Source organism: Bombina bombina, unplaced genomic scaffold (assembly GCF_027579735.1).
Source record: "Bombina bombina isolate aBomBom1 unplaced genomic scaffold, aBomBom1.pri scaffold_638, whole genome shotgun sequence".
Taxonomy (NCBI): Eukaryota; Metazoa; Chordata; class Amphibia; order Anura; family Bombinatoridae; genus Bombina; species Bombina bombina.
In genome coordinates, this window is record NW_026512383.1 from 172,142 (window position 1) to 197,279 (window position 25,138).

The 25,138-nt window shown below is 41.0% G+C and overlaps 1 protein-coding gene across 3 annotated transcripts in view; it reads left to right on the forward strand.

Moving 5' to 3' along the window:
- Positions 1–20,145, forward strand: part of PHC1 (polyhomeotic homolog 1) — a 99,713-nt gene extending 79,568 nt beyond the window's left edge. For all 3 annotated transcript variants that reach the window (XM_053696940.1, XM_053696942.1, XM_053696941.1), the window contains exon 15: positions 19,143–20,145. In XM_053696940.1, the coding sequence (XP_053552915.1) occupies positions 19,143–19,297 (155 nt within the window). In that variant the 3' untranslated portion in view covers positions 19,298–20,145. The remainder of the gene's footprint in view (positions 1–19,142) is intronic.
- Positions 20,146–25,138: the final 4,993 nt, after the last annotated feature.

Below are 25,138 nucleotides of genomic sequence, written 5' to 3' on the forward strand. Positions count from 1 at the left end.
CGACTGCATGATTCCATGTTGGTTTATTTTTCTCAGGCTAGAAGTTGTTCATATCGTTATCTGAAGACCATTTTTCTAAGTAAGATATGATGGGTGGAGTTATGTGTGGCGCCAATTTAGTTGCGCACCACTTTGTTTATTCTTCGTGGTACAGGAAGATTTAGTGGAGAGTGTTTCTCTCGTTAAGGTGACAGTATTGCACCGAACAGTGTTTCAAAAGGGTTTAGTCCGCAATATCTAACCCTTTTCTGCAGAAATAAAAAGTTGAAACAAGTGCACACATAAAATAAAGTTACTTTTAAAATTTAAAGAGACGGTAAAGTTTTTTTATGTGTCAATTTTTATTAAAAAATTACACTCTTTTTCTGAACCTTCTCTTTATAAGGCGTTTGCTGTTTAGGAGTCTGTTGCCAATGGTCACTTTATGCCACAAATTTCTCCTATAGTGCCCACAAAATGTTATGGCCCACATGCAGTGCCCTGCGCTTCCTCACACACTTCGTCCAGAGTTACTCTGTATCTCATGCATTATATGTTTTTCCCACGTGGAAGAAAACATTACTAGAGGACTTATTTTCAATCATTTAAGGCGATGGATTCAGTAGTTGCTATTCCGAATGGTTCTTCCCTGTTAGAGGAAGATACTTCGGCATTATATGAGAGAAAATTCTCAGTCTCAGATGAATAATATCTTTATTTGACCCTGGGGTTGTTTTTCTTTCAGTTCTTTAGCCTTAACACCTCCATTTGGTACTTTAGGAGGTTTTAGCTACCCTGGACGACTCAGACTATACCGGTGTAATCTATCCTAGTGCGTCCAGTAAGTTATAAGGAATGGAAAAGACCGCATTCCCTATATTTAAAGAGATGTTTCACATAGCCGACTCAGCTAAGGAGGCTGGGCAAACATTCCCTAGGGTGGAAGGAGTAATTTCCAGCTTAGCTAAGAGAACTACTATACCATTAGAGGATAGTTGGATTTTTCAAAGGTCATATGGACAAAAATTAGAAAAGGGATGTACACCAGGGCTTACAATGGCATCCAGCTGTGTACTTTACTACCATCACTAGTGCGACGGCATATTGGTTTGATGCGTTGTCTGATGCTATTAAGTCAGAAATTCCCCTGGATAAAATCCAGGATAGGATAAAGGCTTTCAAATTGGCTAATTCCTTTATTTCAAATTCTTCCCTTCAAGTTATCGGAATGGGAGCATAGGTTTCAGGTTTCTCTGTTCCAGCTCACAGAGCCCTTATGGTTAGAGCCTTGTTCTACGGATGTATGTTCTAAGTCTTAGCTTTTAACAATTCATTACAAGGGGAAGACATTGTTGGAACCTGGCTTGACGGAAATAATCTCCTTTTGAAATTTTAAAGAAAAAAAAAAAAAAAAAAGATCCAAATAGCCTGCTGTTGAATCAAAGACAGCATGAAGGACATGCCCCTGATCCGGGATCGGATCTTGTAGGGGGCAGACTTTCAGTCTTCGCTCAGGCTGAACAATAGAAAATAGTGTCCCAGGGATTCAAATTACAGTTCAGGACTTTTCCTCCCAGAGGCAGGTTTCTGCTTTCAAGATTATCTGCAGATCAGACAAAAGGAGAGGCGTTCTTACACTGCGTAAGAGACATCTCAGACCTGGGAATGATTGTTCCACAAAAAAGAGGGAACCATCAGAGTTCCAATACAGGTACAGAGTCTGTTTTTTTTATACCAATTGGTTTGTGGTTCCCAAAAAAGAGGGAACCTTCAGCCCACTTTTTAGCTCTCACGAGTCTAAACAGATTTTCTTAGTGTACCGTCCTTCAAGATGGCAACTATTCGTTCCATTCTTCCCTTGATCCAAGAGGATTAATTTATAACAACAGTGGATTTAAAGGACGCGTACCTTCATGTGCCATTCACACGTTGGACAAACGCTTCCAGTTCGTGGCTCTTCTTTTTGGTCTTGCCTCAGCTCTGAGTTTTCACGAAGTCTCTGGGAGTGCTGTTGGCGGTGCTTCGGTTACGGGGCATTGCAGTGGCGTCCTATCTGGACGACATTATAGTCCAGGCACCATCCTTACAGCTAGCAAGATTTCACTTGGACTTGGTGTTATCCTTCCCGTGGTCTTACGGTTGGAAGGTAAATTTGGAAAAGAGTTCCTTAGTCCCATGCACAAGGGTAACTTTCTTGGGAACCATTATAGATTCCATATCAATTAAGATTTTTCTGACAGAATTTCAGGAAATCAGAGATTATCAATACTTGTTTAGTCATTCAGTCCACTCCTCGGCCTTCAGTGGCTCAATGCATGGAGGTAATCGGGCTGATGGTGGCGGCAATGGATATCATCCCGTTTGCTCGGTTCCATCTCAGACCTCTGTAGTTAAGCATGCTCAGGCAATGGATCGGAGATTATACAGATTTGTCTCCTCGAATGCTACTGGAACAGGAGACAAGGGATTCTCTTCAATGGTGGTTGTCTCTGGATTATCTCTCCCAGGGAACCTGCTTTTGCAGACCATCTTGGGTATTTGTGACAACAGACGCCAGCCTTAGGGTGGGGAGCAGTCTGGGGCTCCCTAAGGGCTCTGGGGGTTTGGACTCAGCCAGAGTCTTTTCTTCCTATAAACATTCTGGGGCTGAGAATGATCTGCCATGTTCTTCTGGCCTGGCCTCAGTTAGCCTCGATCCAGTTTATCAGGTTCCAGTGGATTAAAATTGACAGAGGTATCCAAAATAATTCAGTGGGCGGAGACCCATTCTTGCTGCCTGTTGGCGAGCTACATCCTAGGAGTTGAACATTTGGGAGGCGGATTTCCTGCACAGGCAGTCCTTTCATCCAGGGGAGTGGGAACTCCATCCGGAAGTGTTCTCCAGCTTTTTCCTCCGTTTGCTTTTCTTCCTCGGGCCATTGCTCAAATCCAGCAGGAGAGGGCTTCAGTGATCCTCATATAGGATTTGGTATTTAGATCTGATGGACATTTCATCTCTGCCATCTTGGAGACTTCCGTTGAGGAAGGACCTTCTAATTCACGGGCCCCTCCTTCATCCAAATCTGGTTTATCTGAAACGAACTGCTTGGAGATGGAACACTTATTATCCAAGCAGGATTTTTCTGACTCGGTCATTGTGACCATGACTCAGGCTCGAAAACCTGTTATTAGTCAAATTTATCATAAGATATGGCGTAAATATCTCTATTGGTGTGAATCCATGGAGTAGATAGGATTCCTAGAATTTTGTCTTTTCTCCAAGAGGGTTTGGAGGAAGATTAATCGTCAAGTTCCCTAAAGGGTAAAAACCCTATCTTCTCTATTTTGTTACACAAACGTCTGGTAGATGTCCCAGATGTACAATAATTTTGCCAGGCCTTGGTCAGGATCAGGCCTGTGTTCATACCAGTTACTCCTCCATAGAGTATGAATTTAGTTTTCAGATTTCTTTAAGGGGCTCTGTTTGAGCCTATTCTTTCCTTTAGATATTGAGTTGTTATCTTGGAAAGTTTTTTCTTGTTGCTATTTCTTCTGCTCGGAGAGTGTTAGAGCTCTCTGCATTTCAGTATTAGTCTCCTTATTCTACTTCCATTCAGATAAGGTAGTTTTACGTACTAGCTTAGGATTTCTTCCTAAGGTTGTTACTGATCGGAACATTAATCAGGAGATTGTTGTTCTTTTCTTGTGTCCTAATCCTTTTTCTCAGAAGGAAAGACTTCTGTTCAATTTGGACGTGGTCTGTGCTTTAAAGTTCTTTCCTGCAGGCGACTAAGGACTGTCGTCAGTCTTCTTTGTTTGTGGTTTTCTCAGGAAAACGGTAGGGACAGAAAGCTATGGCTACTTCTCTTTCTTTTTGGCTGAAGAGTATCTTACGTTTTGCATATGGGACTGCTGGACAGCAGCCTCCAGAGAGAGTTACGGCTCATTCCATGAGGGCTGTTGCTTCCTCATGGACGTCCACAAATGTAGCTTCTGTGGAACAGATTTGCAAGGCTGCAACTTGGTCCTCTCTTCACACTTTTTTAAAGTTTTACAAGTTTGACACTTTTGCCTCGGCTGAGGCCGCTTTTGGGAGAAAGGTTCTTCAAGCAGTGGTGCCTTCAGTTTAGGTTCCCTGTCTTGTGCCTCCTGTATCATCTGTGTACTCTAGCTTGGGTATTGAATCCCATTAGTAATTAAGATGATCTGTGGACTCATCGTGTCTTAAAAAAGAAAAGAAAATTTATGCTTACCTGATAAATTTATTTCTTTTTTGACACAATGAGTCCACGGCCCGCCCTGTTTCTTTTAGACAGGTTGTGGGTTATTGTAAACTTCAGACACCTCTGCACCTTGGCTTTTCCTTTCTCTTCCTAACTTCGATCGAATGACTGGAGTGGGAGGGAAGGGATGAGCTATTTAACAGCTCTGCTGTGGTGCTCTTTGCCTCCTCCTGCTGACCAGGAGGTGAATATCCCATTAGTAATTAAGATGATCCGTGGACTCATTGTGTCAAACAAGAAATAAATTTATTAGGTAAGCATAAATTTTCTTTTTAAATATAGGGAATGCGGTCTCTTCCATCCCTTATAACTTACTGAAAGCACTAGTACAGACTACACCGGTAATGTATTTACTGGACGCACTAGGATAGATGACACCAGTAATGTCGGGGTCATCCAGGTTAGCTAAAACCTAAAGTAACAAATGGATGTGTTCAAGCTAAAAAACTGAAAGAAAAACAACCTCAGGATCAAATAAAGATATTATGCCATCTGAGTCTGAGAATTCTCTCCAGATAATCCCGAAGTATCTTCCTCCTTCAGTAACAGGGCGGAACCATTCAGAATAGCAACTACAGAATCAATCAAGTTTCATTGCTCAAATGATTGAAAATAATTGCTCTAGTAATGTTTTTTTCCTCGTGGGAAAAACATAATGCATCAAATGCAGAATAACTCCAGGAGGAGTGTGAAAAGGAAATGCAGGGCACTGCATGTGGGCCATACATTTTTTGGATACTATAGGAGAAATTGTGGCATGACTTGACCCTTGTCAATAACTCCTAAACAACAAGTGTCTTAGAAGGAGTAGGCTCAAAAGAGAGTGAGAATTTTTTTTTTTATTATTAAAAATTAGCACATAAACGTTACTGTCTCTTTAAATCCGAAAATGTAACTTTATTTGTGTGTGTAGAATGAAAACGGTACAAAACTACTGCATAGCTTCGCTATCCCTCAGCTAAACCTTGCTGAGGTGCCCCTCTGCCTCTTTAACTTTACTAAAATGTAATGGATAACGGCAGTTAACATGAAAGATTATAGTCTTTAACATAAAAGTCCGGAACGTATTACTACAATATTGTCCGGTCCCCTTAATACGGTGCGCATAACCGTAACTCTTGTACCCTACGGTAACAATAAACGTGTGCAAAACAGTAACTTCCTGCACAATTTAGTTGAAAAGGGGTTGGAAAAGGTCCGCGACTCTAACAGGACCCACTGTACTAATGACGCAACCTTCTGAACTAAAGAATCCCTCCGAATCCAAAGCGGCAGTGGAGGACAAGTGCGCAGTGCAAAACTGGCGCCATAAGAAGCTCCGCCCATCGTGGGCGTAACACCATGTAGGTCCAGGTCGACATTACTATGTGTTAATAACTACGCCACTGGGAGCCACTGAGCCTGCAATAATCCTGGGGGCAAAGTTGGCTACTGCCTCACGATCTTGGTATAGTCCCAAATAAAAGAGAAAACGAGAACACTGCCCACTGAGTCCTTTTACAGCAAAACATGTTTATTTTTACCAATTTAAATCTTTACATGTTTAAGCACGTGTCATAGCCTACATAGGTATAAAACCCAGGACTGCTGCTTGTAGGGCTGTGTGTTACCACTGAGTCCAAGTTAAGTCCTTAATAAAAGCCACTCTCTTTAGCCCCAGTGCCTGCAATAAGTTGCTGTCAACGAAGTTCCCTCCTGTAATATGTAGGAGTTCTTTCTTTTACAAGATATGACAAGTCCACGGATTTCATCCTTACTTATGGGATTACGCCTCCTGGTCAGCAGGAGGAGGCAAAGAGCACCACAGCAGAGCTGTATATGTATGTATGTGTATATGTATATATATATATATATGTATAGATATAGATATATAGATATATATATATATATCTATATATCTCTTCCCTCCCACTCCAGTCATTCTATTTGCCTGTGTTAGTGATAGGAAGAGGTAAAGTGAGGTGTTTAGATTCTTCAATCAAGTGTTTATTATTTTTAAATGGTGCCAGTGTGTACTATTTTTCTCAGGGTACAGCTATAGGGTCTGTGCAGATTACATCAGTCCTCTGTGACTCCCAATGGGGCTGCCCTGATGCGTATGGGTCTTAGCAAGTTTATCTAAGACCCAGTTATTCCCACAGATTCTGGGAGGAGATGAAGGACCTCTTGCAGTGTGGAACGAGTCATGTTGTTACTCAACATGGAGGTATGTGCAGTCTTTTGTTTTTCTGTGACACTGGGTACCTCAGAAAGGACTGTCTCTCTATCTCTCTCACTAAGTTTACCTATGTCTGTGCCCTATGGTATCTAGCTAAGGGGGTATACAGAGAAGGATGCTATCATTATGGGATAATGATTGATATGGGGTGCGGTAGAAGGGTATATTTCACCTTTATTAACCTTTTAATGTGTGGGCTGACGCTGAGGTTGCGGAGTAAATTCCGGATCACATAGATACTGTATATGCTTGCGACATGGTTACAGGGGAACTGGCTTCATGTGGGGCACTGTTTTTTTTTTTTTGTGCAATACTCCGGTGGCTCCATTGTTAAATTTATTAGACAAGGTTTGGGCCGCGCGGGAGTTCCGCTTTGATACGCCCACGATGGGCGGGGCATTTTTCGCGCGCGAATAGACGCAGTGCCTATCTGGGAGTTGGTCGGACGACTCCAGTGTCTTCTGTCTGGACCGTATGGGTAGTGGAACTCAGGCGGTCTAGACGCTTGCTGCACGGGTACCGTTTGTTGTCTCAGTGTGAGGGGGCAGGTAAGCGCCGCAGCAGAGCTGTGGCGAGGTTTAAAACATAAGTTTTTATTTTGAAGGTGCAGTTATTTTTAAACAAGGTTAATTTGATATTAATGGGATACGAATAATTTCGATCTTTATTGCAAACCACAATTATTAGTGTTTTTTAGCCGCACAATGGTGCTGCACATGTTTCTCTTGTAAGGTGTATCAAGTCCACAGATTCATCCATTACTTGTGGGATATTCTCCTTCCCAACAAGAAGCTGCAAGAGGATCACCCACAGCAGAGCTGTCTATATAGCTCCTCCCCTAACTGCCACCTCCCAGTCATTCTCTTGCAGCTCTCGACAAGGGAAGCAGCTAGAGAGATGTGGTGCATTAATGTAGTTTATCTTCAATCAAAAGTTTATTTTCAAATGGTACCGGAGTTGTACTATTTTAGCCTCAGGCAGAAAGTTGAAGAAGAGTCTGCCTGTGGTCTTTGATGATCTTAGCAGGTTGTAACTAAGATCCATTGCTGTTCTCACACATAACTGAAGAGATGGGTAACTTCAGCTGGGGGAATAGCGTGCAGGGTCTCCTGATCTGAGGTATGTGCAGTTTTAAATTTTTCTAGAGAAATGATAAGCTAGAAAATGCTGACAATACCGGATTTATTTAAGGTAAGCCTGATTAAAGTGATTTAATAAGGACTGGTATCATGCTTGCTGTAAAGGGTAATATTTTTATTATTTACTCACATTACTGAATAGATATAACGTTTGCTTGAGGTGTATAAACGTTTATTTCATATTGGTGATAAAACTTTATTCTGGGGCCCAGTTTTTCCACATAGCTGATTAGATTTTGCCTAGGGATAGTTTTTTAAGGCCCTCTCACTGTGAGTACAGGTTGGGAGGGGCCTATTTTCCATTAGTTTTTGCAGCTTGAGACTTCCAGCTTCCCTGAAGGAGTCCCCTGAACATATAGGACCTCTCTAAGGGGTTTTTGTGCCTTCCAAAGTCGTTGTATGGGCAGGTAGGGCCACAGTAGAGCTGTGGCAGTTTGTTGTGACTGTTTAAAAACGTTTATCGTTTTTTTGATCCGGTTTTGAAACTAAGGGGTTAATCATCCATTTGCAAGTGGGTGCAATGCTCTTTCAGCCTATTATACACACTGTAAAAATTTCGTAAGATTTACTGCTTTTTTCACTGTTTTAGCAGTTTCTGTGATTGTTTTTTTTTCTCTTAAAGGCACAGTACCGTTTTTATTTTTTGCTTGTTTCACAGTTATTAAAGTGTTTTCCAAGCTTGCTGGTCTCATTACTAGTCTGTTTAAACATGTCTGACATAGAGGAAACTCATTGTTCATTATGTTTAGAAGCCATTGTGGAACCCCCTCTTAGAATGTGTACCAAATGCACTGATTTTACTATAGATTACAAAGACCATATTCTGGCTTTAAAAAATTTATCAACAGAAGAAATTGACAAGGAGGAAGTTATGCCGTCTAACTCTCCCCACGTGTCAGATCCTATAAATCCCGCTCAGGGGACGCCAAGTACATCTAGCGTGCCCATTGCGTATACCTTGCAAGACATGGCGGCAGTTATGAATCATACCCTTACAGAGGTTTTATCTAAACTGCCAGGATTGCAAGGAAAGCGAGACAGCTCTGGGACTAGAATAAATACAGAGCTCTCTGACGCTTTAGTAGCTATCTCTGATACACCCTCACAATATAATGAAGCTGAAGCAGGGGAGCTTCAATCTGTGGGTGATTTTTCTGATTCAGGGAAGATACTTCAATCTGATTCTGATATGTCTACATTTAAATTTAAGCTTGAACACCTCCGCGTATTGCTCAGGGAGGTTTTAGCAACTCTGGACGACTGTGACACTATTGTAGTCCCAGAGAAATTATGTAGATTGGATAAATACTATGCAGTACCTACTTACACTGATGTTTTTCCAATCCCTAAAAGGTTTTCTGAAATTATTACTAAGGAATGGGATAGTCCAGGTGTACCATTCTCTCCCCCTCCTGTTTTTTAAAAAGATGTTTCCTATAGACGCCGCTACACGGGACTTATGGCAGACGGTCTCTAAGGTGGAGGGAGCAGTTTCTACTCTAGCTAAGCGTACCACTATCCCTGTTGAGGACAGATGTGCTTTTCTAGATCCAATGGATAAAAAATTAGAGGGTTACCTTAAAAAAATTTTTTATTCAACAAGGTTTTATTCTCCAGCCTCTTGCATGCATTGCCCCAGTCACTGCTGCCGCGGCTTTCTGGTTTGAGTCCCTAGAGGAGGCTCTACAGGTTGAAACCCCGTTGGAAGATATTATTGACAAGCTTAGGGCCCTTAAGCTAGCCAATTCATTTGTTTCTGACGCCGTTGTTCATTTAACACAAGCTAACGGCTAAAAATTCAGGTTTTGCTATTCAGGCGCGTAGGGCGCTATGGCTTAAATCCTGGTCAGCTGATGTGACTACAAAGTCTAAACTTCTCAACATTCCCTTCAAAGGACAGATCCTATTCGGGCCTGGACTGAAGGAGATAATTTCTGACATCACTGGAAGAAAAGGTCACGCCCTTCCTCAAGACCGGTCCAACAAATTAAGGACCAGTCTAGTTTTCGGCCCTTTCGAAACTTCAAGAGTGGCGCAGCTTCAACTTCCAACACAAAACAAGAGGGAACTTTTGCCCAGTCTAAGCCGGTCTGGAGACCTAACCAGGCTTGGAAAAAGGGGAAACAGGCCAAGAAGCCTGCTGCTGCCTCTAAGACAGCATGAAGGAGCAGCCCCCGATCTAGAAACAGATCTAGTAGGGGGCAGACTCTCTCTCTTCGCCCAGGCTTGGGCAAGAGATGTTCAGGATCCCTGGGCATTGGAAATTGTATCCAAGGGTTATCTTCTGGAATTCAAAACCTCTCCCCCAAAAGGGAGATTTCATCCCTCACTTTTATCTGCAAACCAGATAAAGAGAGAAGCATTCTTACATTGTGTTCAAGACCTCCTAGTTATGGGAGTGATCCACCCAGTTCCGCAGGAGGGACAGGGCTTTTATTCAAATCTGTTTGTTGTTCCCAAGAAAGAGGGAACATTCAGACCAATCTTAGATCTCAAGATCTTAAACAAATTTCTCAGAGTCCCATCCTTCAAGATGGAGACTATTCGAACCATCCTTCCTATGATCCAGGAGGGTCAATACAGGCACTACCAGTTTGTGGCTCTTCCCTTCGGGTTGGCCACGGCACCAAGAATCTTTACAAAGGTTCTAGGGTCCCTTCTAGCGGTCCTAAGGCCGCGGGCTATAGCAGTAGCCCCTTACTCAGACGACATTCTGATACAGGCATCGACTTTTCAAGTTGCCAGGTCTCACACGGACATTGTTCTGGCATTTCTGAGGTCGCATGGGTGGAAAGTGAACGAAGAAAAAAGTTCTCTCTCTCCTCTCACAAGAGTTTCCTTCCTAGGAACTCTGATAGATTCTGTAGAAATGAAGATTTACCTGACAGGCCAGGTTGTCAAAACTTCTAAATTCCTGCTGTGCTCTTTATTCTACTTCTCGCCCTTCAGTGGCTCAGTGTATGGAAGTAATCAGCTTAATGGTAGCGGCAATGAACATAGTGCCGTTTGCCCGCCTACATCTCAGACCGCTGCAACTCTGCATGCTCAGTCAGTGGAATGGGGATTACACAGATTTGTCCCCTCTACTAAATCTGGATCAAGAGACCAGGGATTCTCTTCTCTGGTGGTTATCTCGGGTCCATCTGTCCAAGGGTATGACCTTCCGCAGGCCAGATTGGACAATAGTAACGACAGATGCCAGCCTTCTGGGCTGGGGTGCAGTCTGGAACTCCCTGAAGGCTCAGGGCTTGTGGACTCAGGAGGAGACACTCCTTCCGATAAACATTCTGGAACTAAGAGCGATATTCAATGCTCTTCAGGCTTGGCCTCAGCTAGCTGCGGTCAGGTTCATCAGATTTCAGTCGGACAACATCACGACTGTAGCTTACATCAACCATCAAGGAGTTCCCTAGCAATGTTGGAGGTTTCAAAAATAATTCTATGGGCAGAGGTTCACTCTTGCCATCTATCAGCTATCCATATCCCAGGAGTAGAGAACTGGGAGGCAGATTTTCTAAGTCGACAGACTTTTCATCCGGGGGAGTGGGAACTCCATCCGGAGGTGTTTGCACAGTTGATTCAACTTTGGGGCAAACCAGAACTGGATCTCATGGTGTCTCGTCAGAATGCCAAGCTTCCTTGTTACGGGTTCAGGTCCAGGGATCCCAAGGCAGCGCTGATAGATGCTCTAGCAGCGCCTTGGTCTTTCAACCTGGCTTATGTGTTTCCACTGTTTCCTCTGCTCCCTCGTCTGATTGCCAAGATCAAGCAGGAGAGAGCTTCGGTGATTTTGATAGCTCCTGCGTGGCCACGCAGGACTTGGTACGCAGATCTGGTGGACATGTCATCCTTTCCACCATGGACTCTGCCGCTGAGGCAGGACCTTCTACTTCAAGGTCCCTTCTAACATCCAAATCTAATTTCTCTGCGTCTGACTGCTTGGAGATTGAACGCTTGATTTTGTCAAAACGTGGTTTTTCCGAGTCGGTCATTGATACCTGTCACCAGGAAAATCTATCATAAGATATGGTGTAAATATCTTCATTGGTGTGAATCCAAGGGTTACTCATGGAGTAAAGTCAGGATTCCCAGGATATTGTCTTTTCTCCAAGAAGGATTGGAGAAGGGATTGTCAGCTAGTTCCTTAAAGGGACAGATTTCTGCTCTGTCTATTCTTTTGCACAAGCGTCTGGCGGATGTTTCAGGCGTTTTGTCAGGCTTTTGTTAGAATCAAGCCTGTGTTTAAACCTGTTGCTCCGCCATGGACTTTAAATTTAGTTCTTAAAGTTCTTCAAGGGGTTCCGTTTGAACCTCTGCATTCCATAGATATCAAGCTTTTATCTTGGAAAGTTCTGTTCTTGGTAGCTATCTCTTCGGCTTGAAGAGTTTGAGTTATCTGCCTTGCAGTGTGATTCCCCTTATCTGATCTTCCATGCAGATAAGGTAGTTTTGCGTACCAAACCTGGGTTTCTTCCTAAGGTGGTATCCAATAAGAATATCAATCAAGAGATTGTTGTTCCGTCACTGTGTCCTAATCCTTCTTCAAAGAAGGAACGTCTATTACACAATCTTGACGTGGTTCGTGCTTTTAAAGTTTTATTTACAAGCTACTAAAGATTTTCATCAAACATCTGCATTGTTTGTTGTCTACTCTGAACAGAGGAAAGGCCAAAAGGCTTCAGCAACTTCTCTTTCTTTTTGGTTAAGAAGTATAATCCGCTTAGCTTATGAGACTGCTGGCCAGCAGCCTCCTGTAAGAATTACAGCTCATTCCACTAGAGCGGTGGCTTCCACATGGGCTTTTAAAAATGAGGCTTCTGTTGAACAGATTTGTAAGGCGGCGACTTGGTCTTCGCTTCATACTTTTTCTAAATTCTACAAATTTGATACTTTTGCTTCTTCGGAGGCTATTTTTGGGAGAAAGGTCTTACAGGCAGTGGTGCCTTCCGTTTAAGCGCCTGCCTTGACCCTCCCTTCATCCGTGTCCTATAGCTTTGGTATTGGTATCCCACAAGTAATGGATGAATCTGTGGATTGGATACACCTTACAAGAGAAAACAAAATTTATGCTTACCTGATAAATTTATTTCTCTTGTTGTGTATCCAGTCCACGGCCCGCCCTGTCATTTTAAGGCAGGTGTTTTTTAATGTTTAAACTAGAGTCACCACTGCACCCTATAGTTTCTCCTTTCTCTTGCTTGTCTTCGGTCGAATGACTGGGAGGTGGCAGTTAGGGGAGGAGCTATATAGACAGCTCTGCTGTGGGTGATCCTCTTGCAGCTTCCTGTTGGGAAGGAGAATATCCCACAAGTAATGGATGAATCTGTGGACTGGATACACCACAAGAGAAATAAATTTATCAGGTAAGCATAAATTTTGTTTTTTCTTTTTTCTTAAAGGCACAGTAGTTTTATTACCTAAATTACTAGATTGTGCATAAGGAGTGTTTTTATGCTAAATAAATAGATTATGCATACAAAGTGTTTGAAGTAACTGTATACAGTTTCTGTTTTTTACTATGAATGAACTTGAAGCCAGTACTTGTTCCATGTGTTTAGATGCCATTGTGGAACCCCCGCTTACTTTTTGTCCCTCATGCACTGAGAGGGCACTGCAATGTAAAGAACAATTTTTTCTTGCTAAAGATATAGCGCAGGATGTTTCTCAGACTGATGAGACTCATGGTATGCCAATTCTTTCTCCCCAAGTGTCACAGCCCTTAACACCCGCTCAAGTGACGCCATGTTCTTCAACTGCGTCCACTTCATTTACTCTGCAGGATATGGCTGCAGTTATGTCATCCACCCTTTCAGAAGTTTTATCCAAGTTGCCAGTATTACAGGGCAAACACAGCAGGACGGAAACCACTTTGGTCCTTGCAACTTCTGAGACTTTGATGGCTATCTCCGATGTGCCCTCCCAGGGATCTGATTTGGGGGGTAGCGAGCTTTTATCTGAGGGGGAGCTTTCCGACTCAGGGAGTGTGTTGACTCGGACGTCATGTCCTTCATCTTGAACACCTCCGCCTGTTACTTCGGGAGGTTTTAGCGACTCTGGATGACTGTGACTGTATTGTGGTACCACCAGAGAAATTGTGTAAGATGGATAAATACTTAGAGGTTCCTTCTTACTCTGATATTTTTCCGGTTCCTAAGAGAATTTCGGAAATTATTGCGCGGGAATGGGAAAGACCGGGTATCCCGTTCTCACCTTCTCCTAATTTTAAGAGACACTGTTCGGGATTCTTGGCAAATATTCCCTAAGGTGGAGGGAGCTATATCTACCCTGGCTAAGCATACAACTATTCCTATTGAGGCAGTTGTGCTTTCAAAGATCCTATGGATAAAAAGTTGAAGGGTCTTCTAAAAAAGCTATTTATACATCAGGGTTTTCTATTACAACCAACGGCTTGTATTGTACCAGTTACAACTGCGGCTGCCTTTTGGTTTGACGCCTTAGAAGAGTCTCTTAAGACTAAGACTCCTTTAGAGGAAATACTGGATAGAATTAAGGCCCTTAAGCTGGCTAATTCTTCTATTACGGATGCCGCCTTTAAGATCGCCATGCTGGCGGCTAAGAATGCAGAATTTGCCATTTTAGCGCATAGAGCTTTATGGTTAAAATCTTGGTCTGCTGATGTGTCCTCTAAATCCAAGCTTTTGGCTATTCCTTTCAAAGGAAAGACCCTATTCGGGCCTGACTTGGAAGAAATAATTTCTGATATTACGGGAGGTAAGGGTCATCTCCTACCTCAGGATAAAGCAGCTAAACAAAGGGGTAAACAGAATAATTTTCATTCCTTTCAGAATTTCAAGGGAGTCCCCTCTTGTTTTTCCGCTAAACGGGAAGGGAATTTTGCACAAGCCAAGTCCATCTGGAGACCCAACCAGGCTTGGAACAAGGGTAAACAACCCAAGAAGCCTGCTGCTGCTCCCAAAACAGCATGAAGGGACGGCCCCCGATCCGGGACAGGATCTAGTAGGGGGCAGACTTTCTCTCTTTGTCCAGGCTTGGATAAGAGACGTTCAGGATCCTTGGACGCTGGAGTTCAGAAACTCTTTTCCAAGGGGAAGGTTTCTTCTTTCACGATTGTCTGTAGACCAGATAAAAAGAGAGGTATTCTTACGTTGTGTAAGAGACCTCTCCACTATGGGAGTAATCTGCCCCGTTCCAATACAGGAGCAGAGACAGGGGTTTTACTCAAATCTTTTTGTGGTTCCCAAAAAAGAGGGAACAATCTGACCCATTTTAGACCTCAAAAGTCTAAACAAGTTTCTCAGAGTTCCATCCTTCAAGATGGAGACCATTCAGACTATTCTTCCACTGATCCAGGAGGGTCAATATATGACTACCGTGGACTTAAAGGATGCATATCTGCATATTCCTATCCACAGAGATCATCACCAGTTTCTAAGGTTTGCCTTCCTGGACAAACATTTTCAGTTCGTGGCTATTCCTTTCGGGCTGGCCACAGCACCCAGGATCTTCACGAAGGTTCTAGGGTCTCTGCTGGCAGTTCTCAGACTGCAGGGCATTGCAGTGGCGCCTTATCTGGACGATATTCTGATCCAGGCATCGTCGTATCAACTGACAAGAACTCATACAGACACGGTTCTGTCCTTTCTAAGGACTCACGGGTGGAAGGTGAATCTAGTAAAGAGTTCACTAATTCCACAGACAAGGTTTCTTTTCCTGGGAATTCTAATAGATTCTATATCAATGAAAGTTTTCTTGACGGAGGTCAGAAAGTTAAACATTCTGAATACATGCAGAGCCCTTCAGTCCAATCCTCGGTCATCAGTGGCTCAGTGCTTGGAGGTAATTAGATTGATGGTGGCGGCAATGGACATTATTGTGTTTGCTCGTTTTCATCTCAGACCGCTATAACTGAGCATGCTCAGGCAGTGGAATTGAGATTATGCAAATGTGTCTCCTCAGATAGATCTGGATCAGGAGACAAGAGACTCTCTTCTTTGGTGGTTGTCGCCGGATCATCTGTCCCAAGGGACGTGCTTCCGCAGACCCTCATGGGTGATAGTGACAACGGACGCCAGTCTACTAGATTGGGGTGCAGTCTGGAATTCCATGAAGTCTCAGGGTGTGTGGAGTCGGAGTCTTTACTTCCAATCAATATTCTGGAATTGAGAGCGATATTCAATGCGCTTCAGGCTTGGCCTCAGTTGGCTTCAGCCAAATTCATCAGTTTTCAGTCAGACAACATCATGACTGTGGCTTACATCAATCATCAGGGAGGAACAAGGAGTTCCTTAGCGATGACAGAAGTATCCAAAATAATTTGATGGGCGGAGGCTCACTCTTGTTATCTGTCAGCAATATAAATCCCAGGAGTGGACAACTGGAAAGAGGATTTTTTGAGCAGACAGACGTTTCATCCGGGGGAGTGGGAACTTCATCCGGAGGTCTTTGCCAACCCCATTGTCAGATGGGGCAGACCGGAGCTGGATCTTATGGCTTCTCGTAGGAATGCCAAGCTTCCAAGATACGGATCCAGGTCCAGGGATCCTCAGGCCGAACTGATAGATGCCTTGGCAGTGCCTTGGTCATTCAACCTAGCTTATGTGTTCCCACCGTTTGCTCTGAGAGGGCTGCAGTAATTCTCATCACCCCTGCGTGGCCTCGCAGGACTTGGTATGCCGATCTGTTGGACATGTCCTCTTTGCCACCGTGGAAGCTTCCATTGAGGCAGGATCTTCTCATTCAGGGACCCTTCCATCATCCAAATCTAATTTCTCTGCAGCTAACTGCTTGGAGATTGAACGCTTGATTTTATCTAAGCGAGGGTTTTCTGATGCGGTCATTGATACCTTGATTCAGGCACGTAAGCCTGTTACTAGAAAAATTTACCATAAGATATGGCGTAAATATGTTTATTGGTGTGAATCCAATGGCTACTCATGGAGAAAAGTTCGGATTCTCAGGATTTTATCTTTTCTCCAAGAAGGATTGGAAAAAGGATTGTCAGCAAGTTCCTTAAAGGGACAGATTTCTGCTTTGTCTATTTTGCTACACCAATGTCTGTCAGATGTTCCAGATGTTCAATCTTTTTGTCAGGCTCTGACTAGAATCAGGCCTGTGTTTAGACCAATTGCTCTTCCTTGGAGTTTGAATTTAGTTCTTAATGTTCTTCAAGGGGTTCCGTTTGAATCTATGCATTCCATAGATATTAAGTTATCTTGGAAAGTTTAATTTTTGGTTGCTACTTCTTCTGCTTGCAGAGTTTCTGAGCTTTCTGCTTTACAATGTGAATCTCCTTATCTTATTTTCCATTCTAATAAGGTGGTTTTACGTACCAACCCTGGTTTCCTTCCTAAGGTTGTTTCTAATAAGAATATTAATCAGGAAATTGTTGTTCCTTCCTTGTGTCCTAACCATTCTTCTAAGAAGGAGCGTCTGTTACATAACTTGGACGTGGTTCGTGCCCTGAAGTTTTACTTGCAGGCGACCAAAGATTTTCGTCAATCATCTTCATTATTCATTGTTTTTTTCTGGGAGACGTAGGGGGCCAGACAGCTACGGCTACCTCTCTTTCTCTTTGGCTTAGGAATATCATCCGTTTGGCATATGAGGCTGCTGGACAGCAGCCTCCTAAAAGAATTACGGCTCATTCTACTAGAGCTGTGGCTTCCTCATGGGCATTTAAAAATGATGCTTCTGTTGAACAGATTTGCAAGGCTGCAACTTGGTCATCTCTTCACACTTTTTCCAAATTTGATACTTTTGCCTCATCCAAGGCTGTTTTTGGGAGACAGGTTCTTCAAGCAGTGGTGCCTTCCGTTTAGGTTCCTGTCTTGTCCCCCCCTTTCATCCGTGTCCTATAGCTTTGGTATTGTATCCCATAAGTAAGGATGAAATCTGTGGACTCGTCATATCTTGTAAAAGAAAAGGAAATGTATGCTTACCTGATAAATTTATATCTTTTACGATATGACGAGTCCACAGCCCACCCTGTCATTTCTAAGACAGGTGTTTATTTTTGTTAAACTTCAGTCACCTCTGCACCTTGGCTTTTCCTTTCTCTTCCTAACTTTGGTCGAATGACTGGAGTGGGAGGGAAGGGAGGAGCTATATATACAGCTCTGCTGTGGTGCTCTTTGCCTCCTCCTGCTGACAAGGAGGCATAATCCCATAAGTAAGGATGAAATCCGTGGACTCGTCATATCGTAAAAGAAATACATTTATCAGGTAAGCATAAATTTCCTTTTTCACAAAATAAATAAAGTGCTCCACTTTTCTGAGATCTTTACACCTAGAAGAAAAAGTCAGCACTTACCTTTAACTCTGCCCAACAGCAGGGCAGCCCAGCAGGTTTGAGAGGTCCTCTCCCTCCCATAGCCCTGTGGATAAAGATAAAGCCTGAGTCATCTTACTTAGGCTATCAGGAGAAGGGCAGCATCAATTTATGGGAGGCGCAGTGAGAATTATGTCCCACAAGTTCCCATTGCTCTAAAGCCACCAAAAGCTCTACTGAAGAGACTGATATGGACTACGGCTACACCCTAGAACAAAGCAGCACTCTCTGGCAATACTTTAAAAATAATAAACTCTTGGTAGAAGAATCTAATCTAACACCTCACTTTACCTCTTCCTATCACTAACGTAGGCAGAGAATGACTGGGGTGGGAGGAGCTATTTAACAGCTCTGCTGTGGTGCTCTTTGCCGCCTCCTGCTGACAAGGAGGTGAATATCCCATTAGTAATTAAGATGATCCGTGGACTCATCGTGTCATAAAAAAAAGAAAAAGGGGCGCTTGAATTCATTAAAATTCACCACTGAGTTATGGTAAACATTTAGTAGAGTGAGATCAATGACTAATCCGGCTTCCTCCAATTGTTGCATACTCCATCTGGCGTCCAGCTTGTGGGGCATGCAATGATTGGAGGAAGCCAGATTGGTTGTTTGTTTTTATAGGCTCACACTGTAACTTCACTTTGATTTATAATAGGGTTGTGCTTGATACCAAGTAGCTATGAATGAATATCAGTAGTATTAAACGATTTTACATATACACATGAGTTATTATAAATACAAGTGTAATAAATAAAGGCTCAGTACATACTGTAGGCAGATAGAAATAGTAAGACTGTGACGCTGATACTTCCGTGTATAGTGAGCAACTTTCTCAGTTTATTTTGCATAGCTGGGCAGTGCCCCAACAGGTTCCTCACCTGGTGCACAATTCAGGTGCCTTGTTTCTGAGCCTAATGCTTTATCTGTTAAGGTGGCTTTGACCTCAATCTCTGGTTTTCTACCATTATGGTATATTCTAATGACGTTCCCTTGTTATTTTCACATGTACTTAGGTAGAGTATAATAGTTGTAAAAGGGGGAATCTTTCTTTGCACCATACAAGCCTGAATAAAATGTTATTGCTTTAGACAAGGATACTAAAGTCTTGAATCCCCCTCTTTTATAGTCAAACTAACCACTGACTAGTAATTATTTCAGTGGGTTGTTGCTGAGAAAACTGTTTTATTAGTTCTAATTACCGGCTGGTCTAAATTTATTTTTGTTCTACGCTGCAGGTTGCCAGGATCTGGCTGAGGATTTTCGATCGCAGGAGATTGATGGGCAGGCGTTGTTGCTGCTGAAGGAGGAGCATCTCATGAGCACATTGAACATTAAATTGGGACCTGCGTTGAAGATCTGTGCCAAAATTAACCTCCTCAAAGAGACTTAACCTCCCTATTATTACACCAAGCATGAGAGGAACAGCACCAACAAGGAGTGCAGAGGGTTGCACCAACAGATTTCTAGCTGAATAGGGGCTAGAGAGCTCCTAATTGTGGCATCATCTGTCTCCACATCTGCTCTGGACTCTCATTTATCATCTCCTTGATTATTACTCTTTAAATATATATCTATATCTTCTATACGTCTGTATCTATTTACATGTGTGTTTCCAAGCTGTGACTGCACATTACTGCAGAATGGTGCCTCTTTTCTATAGACGTGTGCAGGCCAAAGTCTGTATAATAATCTTGAAATAAATCAGACGTTTGTCTGAAAGGAAGAGAGTCCTAATAGGTGGGGTGACAGAGGATTCTCTATGTGGATTTGTTAATAGCGGTACAGGGACCTTATCAAGCTTCCTACCTGTGAGTTACTGAATGTATGTAGGTTATATGGGTAGCCTTAATGCAACACTACTTTGTACCCTTAGCGCTGTTTGTCCTTGCAGTGCTCACTAGGTAAATAATCCAGCGTTCCTTGTATTCCAGACTGTTACTTGTGGAGTCTGAGCCTTAATATTCTGCTGGACCACACAGTACTCACAGATTAGTATTACACCATCTACAATGGTGATTCCTTCTTGGCACTTAGCAATTTTAGTACCTGCATTGCTCTTAAGGAGCCTGTGCTGTAATATAAACCTCCAGCTCCTTTTTTCTATCTATTATATATGCTTTTATGTAAGAGCTCTGCAGGATAAGGAAGAGAGAATTGGTTTGTTATATTTTGTCAGCACTTGAACACATTGAAATAAAGGTATTGATCATTTAGACCGTAGGGTCACTCTATATCAAATGGTTTTAGTCTGCTTGGGGGTCAGTGGTATTGTGTCTCCGCTCACTGCAGATGCTAGAGGAATCAATACCACAGAGTTCACAACAAGCAAGTTTTCTTTGTGTTCCATGTGTCTTAAACTGAGTGATAAGGTCATCTGATTCAGCACTTCACTTGCATGTGAATTGCACTAAGTGATTACACAAAAGTAACCACAAGAAATTGTGCATTTTAAAGAAAAAGTTGCTCTTTATTTTCTTTAACTCACCTAGTTCTCTGCCATCAACTTTATATGTTATATCCGTGTCCCTTGCCTGCAAGTTTACTACAGTCTAGACGATCCAAGGGCTTCATTATTTTATTATATTTGTACAAAACAATTCTCCCAAAACCAATAAATCACACAAAGAAACACCCTTGAGAAAGGAAAACTTAAAGAAAAAGGAGTGAGCTGGAAATGAGAATAAGCTAGGGGAGCTACTAATAAATGCGGTTGTCAGATGAACACTAAATTGCACGACAGTACTGCAACAACAGACCTTCCCTTTGTGTATCACGTAGTGGTGTCTTTCACTGTGACTTCCCCCCTTTGTTTGACATCAATTCCGGCAACAGGTTGCAGCTGCTTCAATTAGTAACATATGTAGCCAATACACGTATGATAGCGCCAGTCAGGTCCCGAGTGTAACAGCAAATGAAGGCAAATAGTTCCTGGCGTAGCTATTTCATCCAGTAGAGAGCCAGTCTGTGATCACACCTGTAATAATACAACAATCTTTCTGCTTCACTTTAGGGCTATTGAAACAGTTTCATATCAGACACAAGAGCTCATACAGATAGGGCATCAACAAGGATATTAGCTTTGGTCCAATCTGCAAAGCCCAAGTGCACAGTGTGTGGCATTTGGGGATATAGGTCCCCTCCTGCAGGGTAGGCTGAGTCACAGAAACGGAGGAGGAGCGAGGATCTGTGCTTCTCCTAGTGACTATGCTAATAGGGGCAACCTAAGCTGTCATCACATAGGTAGCAAGTGGTCATCTCTTTCTTCTGGTTCCTCACCAAGCTGATCATCTCCCACCCCTCGGTATGCAGTCTCAGCGGAGCGAGGACGGGATCGGCACACAAAATCACAGCCATCCTGTATGAGGAAAAGCAAAGTATTAGAAAACTACAGGGGAAAGGTCAAGCTCGATAGTAATAGTCAGCAGTGTAAAATATAGAAACTTTGGGTTTACAACAAATAAAGAAAATCTATAAACATTTTAAAAACTGGATTTTTGTATTTAACTCCATTGCTTTACATTATAAGTGGCAGCACATGGACAATAAAACAGGTTAAATGGACAGTTTACTCCAAAAAAAAAAAATATCTCCCCTTTAACTTATTCCCAATGATCTACCTACTGGAGTGTATTAAATTGTTTGCAACTATTTCCATTACCCTTATATTGGCATTTAAAATAGTTTATTTAGCCTGTGGTATCCCCATCCATCCTGAAAGTTTTGGCCTCAAGGCCAAGCTATAGATTAACTGTGTAAACACAGCCAGTAGAAGAAAAACTACACTCCCAGTGGGTTATAGAAGCGATAAAAATACAATTTTAATTTTCCATTGTTCTCTCCAAATATTGGCGAGTAGTTTATGGACATATGTAAGATAAAGAAGCAGGTATATGTGATAAGTAATGAGATCTGATTATACTTACAGATATAATATAAAGACACATGTATATGTACACAGTGTGATACAGTAATGAGATCTGATTATACCTACAGATATAAGATAAAGACACATGTATATGTACACAGTGTGATAAAGTAATGAGATCTGATTATACCTACAGATATAAGATACAGACACATGTATATGTACACAATGTGATACAGTAATGAGATCTGATTATACCTACAGATATAAGATAAAGACACATGTATATGTACACAGTGTGATAAAGTAATGAGATCTGATTATACCTACAGATATAAGATACAGACACATGTATATGTACACAATGTGATACAGTAATGAGATCTTATTATACCTACAGATATAAGATAGACACATGTATATGTACACAATGTGATAAAGTAATGAGATCTGATTATACCTACAGATATAAGATACAGACACATGTATATGTACACAATGTGATACAGTAATGAGATCTGATTATACCTACAGATATAAGATAAAGACACATGTATATGTACACAATGTGATACAGTAATGAGATCTGATTATACGTACAGATATAAGATAAAGACACATATATATGTACACAGTGTGATACAGTAATGAGATCTGATTATACCTACAGATATAAGATACAGACACATGTATATGTACACAATGTGATACAGTAATGAGATCTGATTATACCTACAGATATAAGATTCAGACACATGTATATGTACACAGTGTGATACAGTAATGAGATCTGATTATACCTACAGATATAGGATACAGACACATGTATATGTACACAATGTGATACAGTAATGAGATCTGATTATACATACAGATATAAGATACAGACACATGTATATGTACACAGTGTGATAAAGTAATGAGATCTGAATATACCTACAGATATAAGATACAGACACATGTATATGTACACAATGTGATACAGTAATGAGTTCTGATTATACCTACAGATATAAGATACAGACACATATATATGTACACAATGTGATACAGTAATGAGATCTGATTATACCTACAGATATAAGATACAGACACATGTATATGTACACAATGTGATACAGTAATGAGATCTGATTATACCTACAGATATAAGATACAGATACATGTATATGTACACAGTGTGATAAAGTAATGAGATCTGATTATAGCTACAGATATAAGATACAGACACATGTATATGTACACAGTGTGATACAGTAATGAGATATGATTATACCTACAGATATAAGATAAAGACACATATATATGTACACAATGTGATACAGTAATGAGATATGATTATACCTACAGATATAAGATACAGACACATGTATATATACACACAATGTGATACAGTAATGAGAGCTGATTATACCTACAGATATAAGATAAAGACACATGTATATATACACACAATGTGATACAGTAATGAGATCTGATTATACCTACAGATATAAGATAAAGACACATGTATATGTACACAATGTGATACAGTAATGAGATCTGATTATACCTACAGATATAAGATACAGACACATGTATATGTACACAATGTGATACAGTAATTAGATCTGATTATACCTACAGATATAAGATAAGGCACATGTATATGTGCACAGTGTGATACAGTAATGAGATCTGATTATACCTACAGATATAAGATAAAGACACATGTATATGTACACAATGTGATACAGTAATGAGATCTGATTATACCTACAGATATAAGATAAAGACTCATGTATATGTACACAATGTGATACAGTAATGAGATCTGATTATACCTACAGATATAAGATAAAGACACATGTATATGTACACAGTGTGATACAGTAATGAGATCTGATTATACCTACAGATATAAGATAAAGACACATGTATATGTACACAATGTGATAAAGTAATGAGATCTGATTATACCTACAGATATAAGATACAGACACATGTATATGTACACAATGTGATACAGTAATGAGATCTGATTATACCTACAGATATAAGATAAAGACACATGTATATGTACACAGTGTGATACAGTAATGAGATCTGATTATACCTACAGATATAAGATAAAGATACATGTATATGTACACAGTGTGATACAGTAATGAGATCTGATTATACCTACAGATATAAGATAAAGATACATGTATATGTACACAGTGTGATACAGTAATGAGATCTGATTATACCTACAGATATAAGATACAGACACATGTATATGTACACAATGTGATACAGTAATGAGATCTGATTATACCTACAAATATAAGATAAAGACACATGTATATGTACACAATGTGATACAGTAATGAGATCTGATTATACCTACAGATATAAGATACAGACACATGTATATGTACACAATGTGATACAGTAATGAGAGCTGATTATACCTACAGATATAAGATAAATACACATGTATATGTACACAGTGTGATACAGTAATGAGATCTGATTATACCTACAGATATAAGATACAGACACATGTATATGTACACAGTGTGATAAAGTAATGAGATCTGATTATACCTACAGATATAAGATAAAGACACATGTATATGTACACAGTGTGATACAGTAATGAGATCTGATTATACCTACAGATATAAGATACAGACACATGTATATGTACACAATGTGATACAGTAATGAGATCTGATTATACCTACAGATATAAGATAAAGACACATGTATATGTACACAGTGTGATACAGTAATGAGATCTGATTATACCTACAGACATATGATACAGACACATGCATATGTACACAGTGTGATACAGTTATGAGATCTGATTATACCTACAGATATAAGATACAGACACATGTATATGTACACAGTGTGATACAGTAATGAGATCTGATTATACCTACAGATATAAGATAAAGACACATGTATATGTACACAATGTGATACAGTAATGAGATCTGATTATACCTACAGATATAAGATAGACACATGTATATGTACACAATGTGATACAGTAATGAGATCTGATTATACCTACAGATATAAGATAAAGACACATGTATATGTACACAGTGTGATAAAGTAATGAGATCTGATTATACCTACAGATATAAGATAAAGACACATGTATATGTACACAATGTGATACAGTAATGAGATCTGATTATACCTACAGATATAAGATACAGACACATGTATATGTACACAGTGTGATAAAGTAATGAGATCTGATTATAGCTACAGATATAAGATACAGACACATGTATATGTACACAGTGTGATACAGTAATGAGATCTGATTATACCTACAGATATAAGATACAGACACATGTATATGTACACAGTGTGATACAG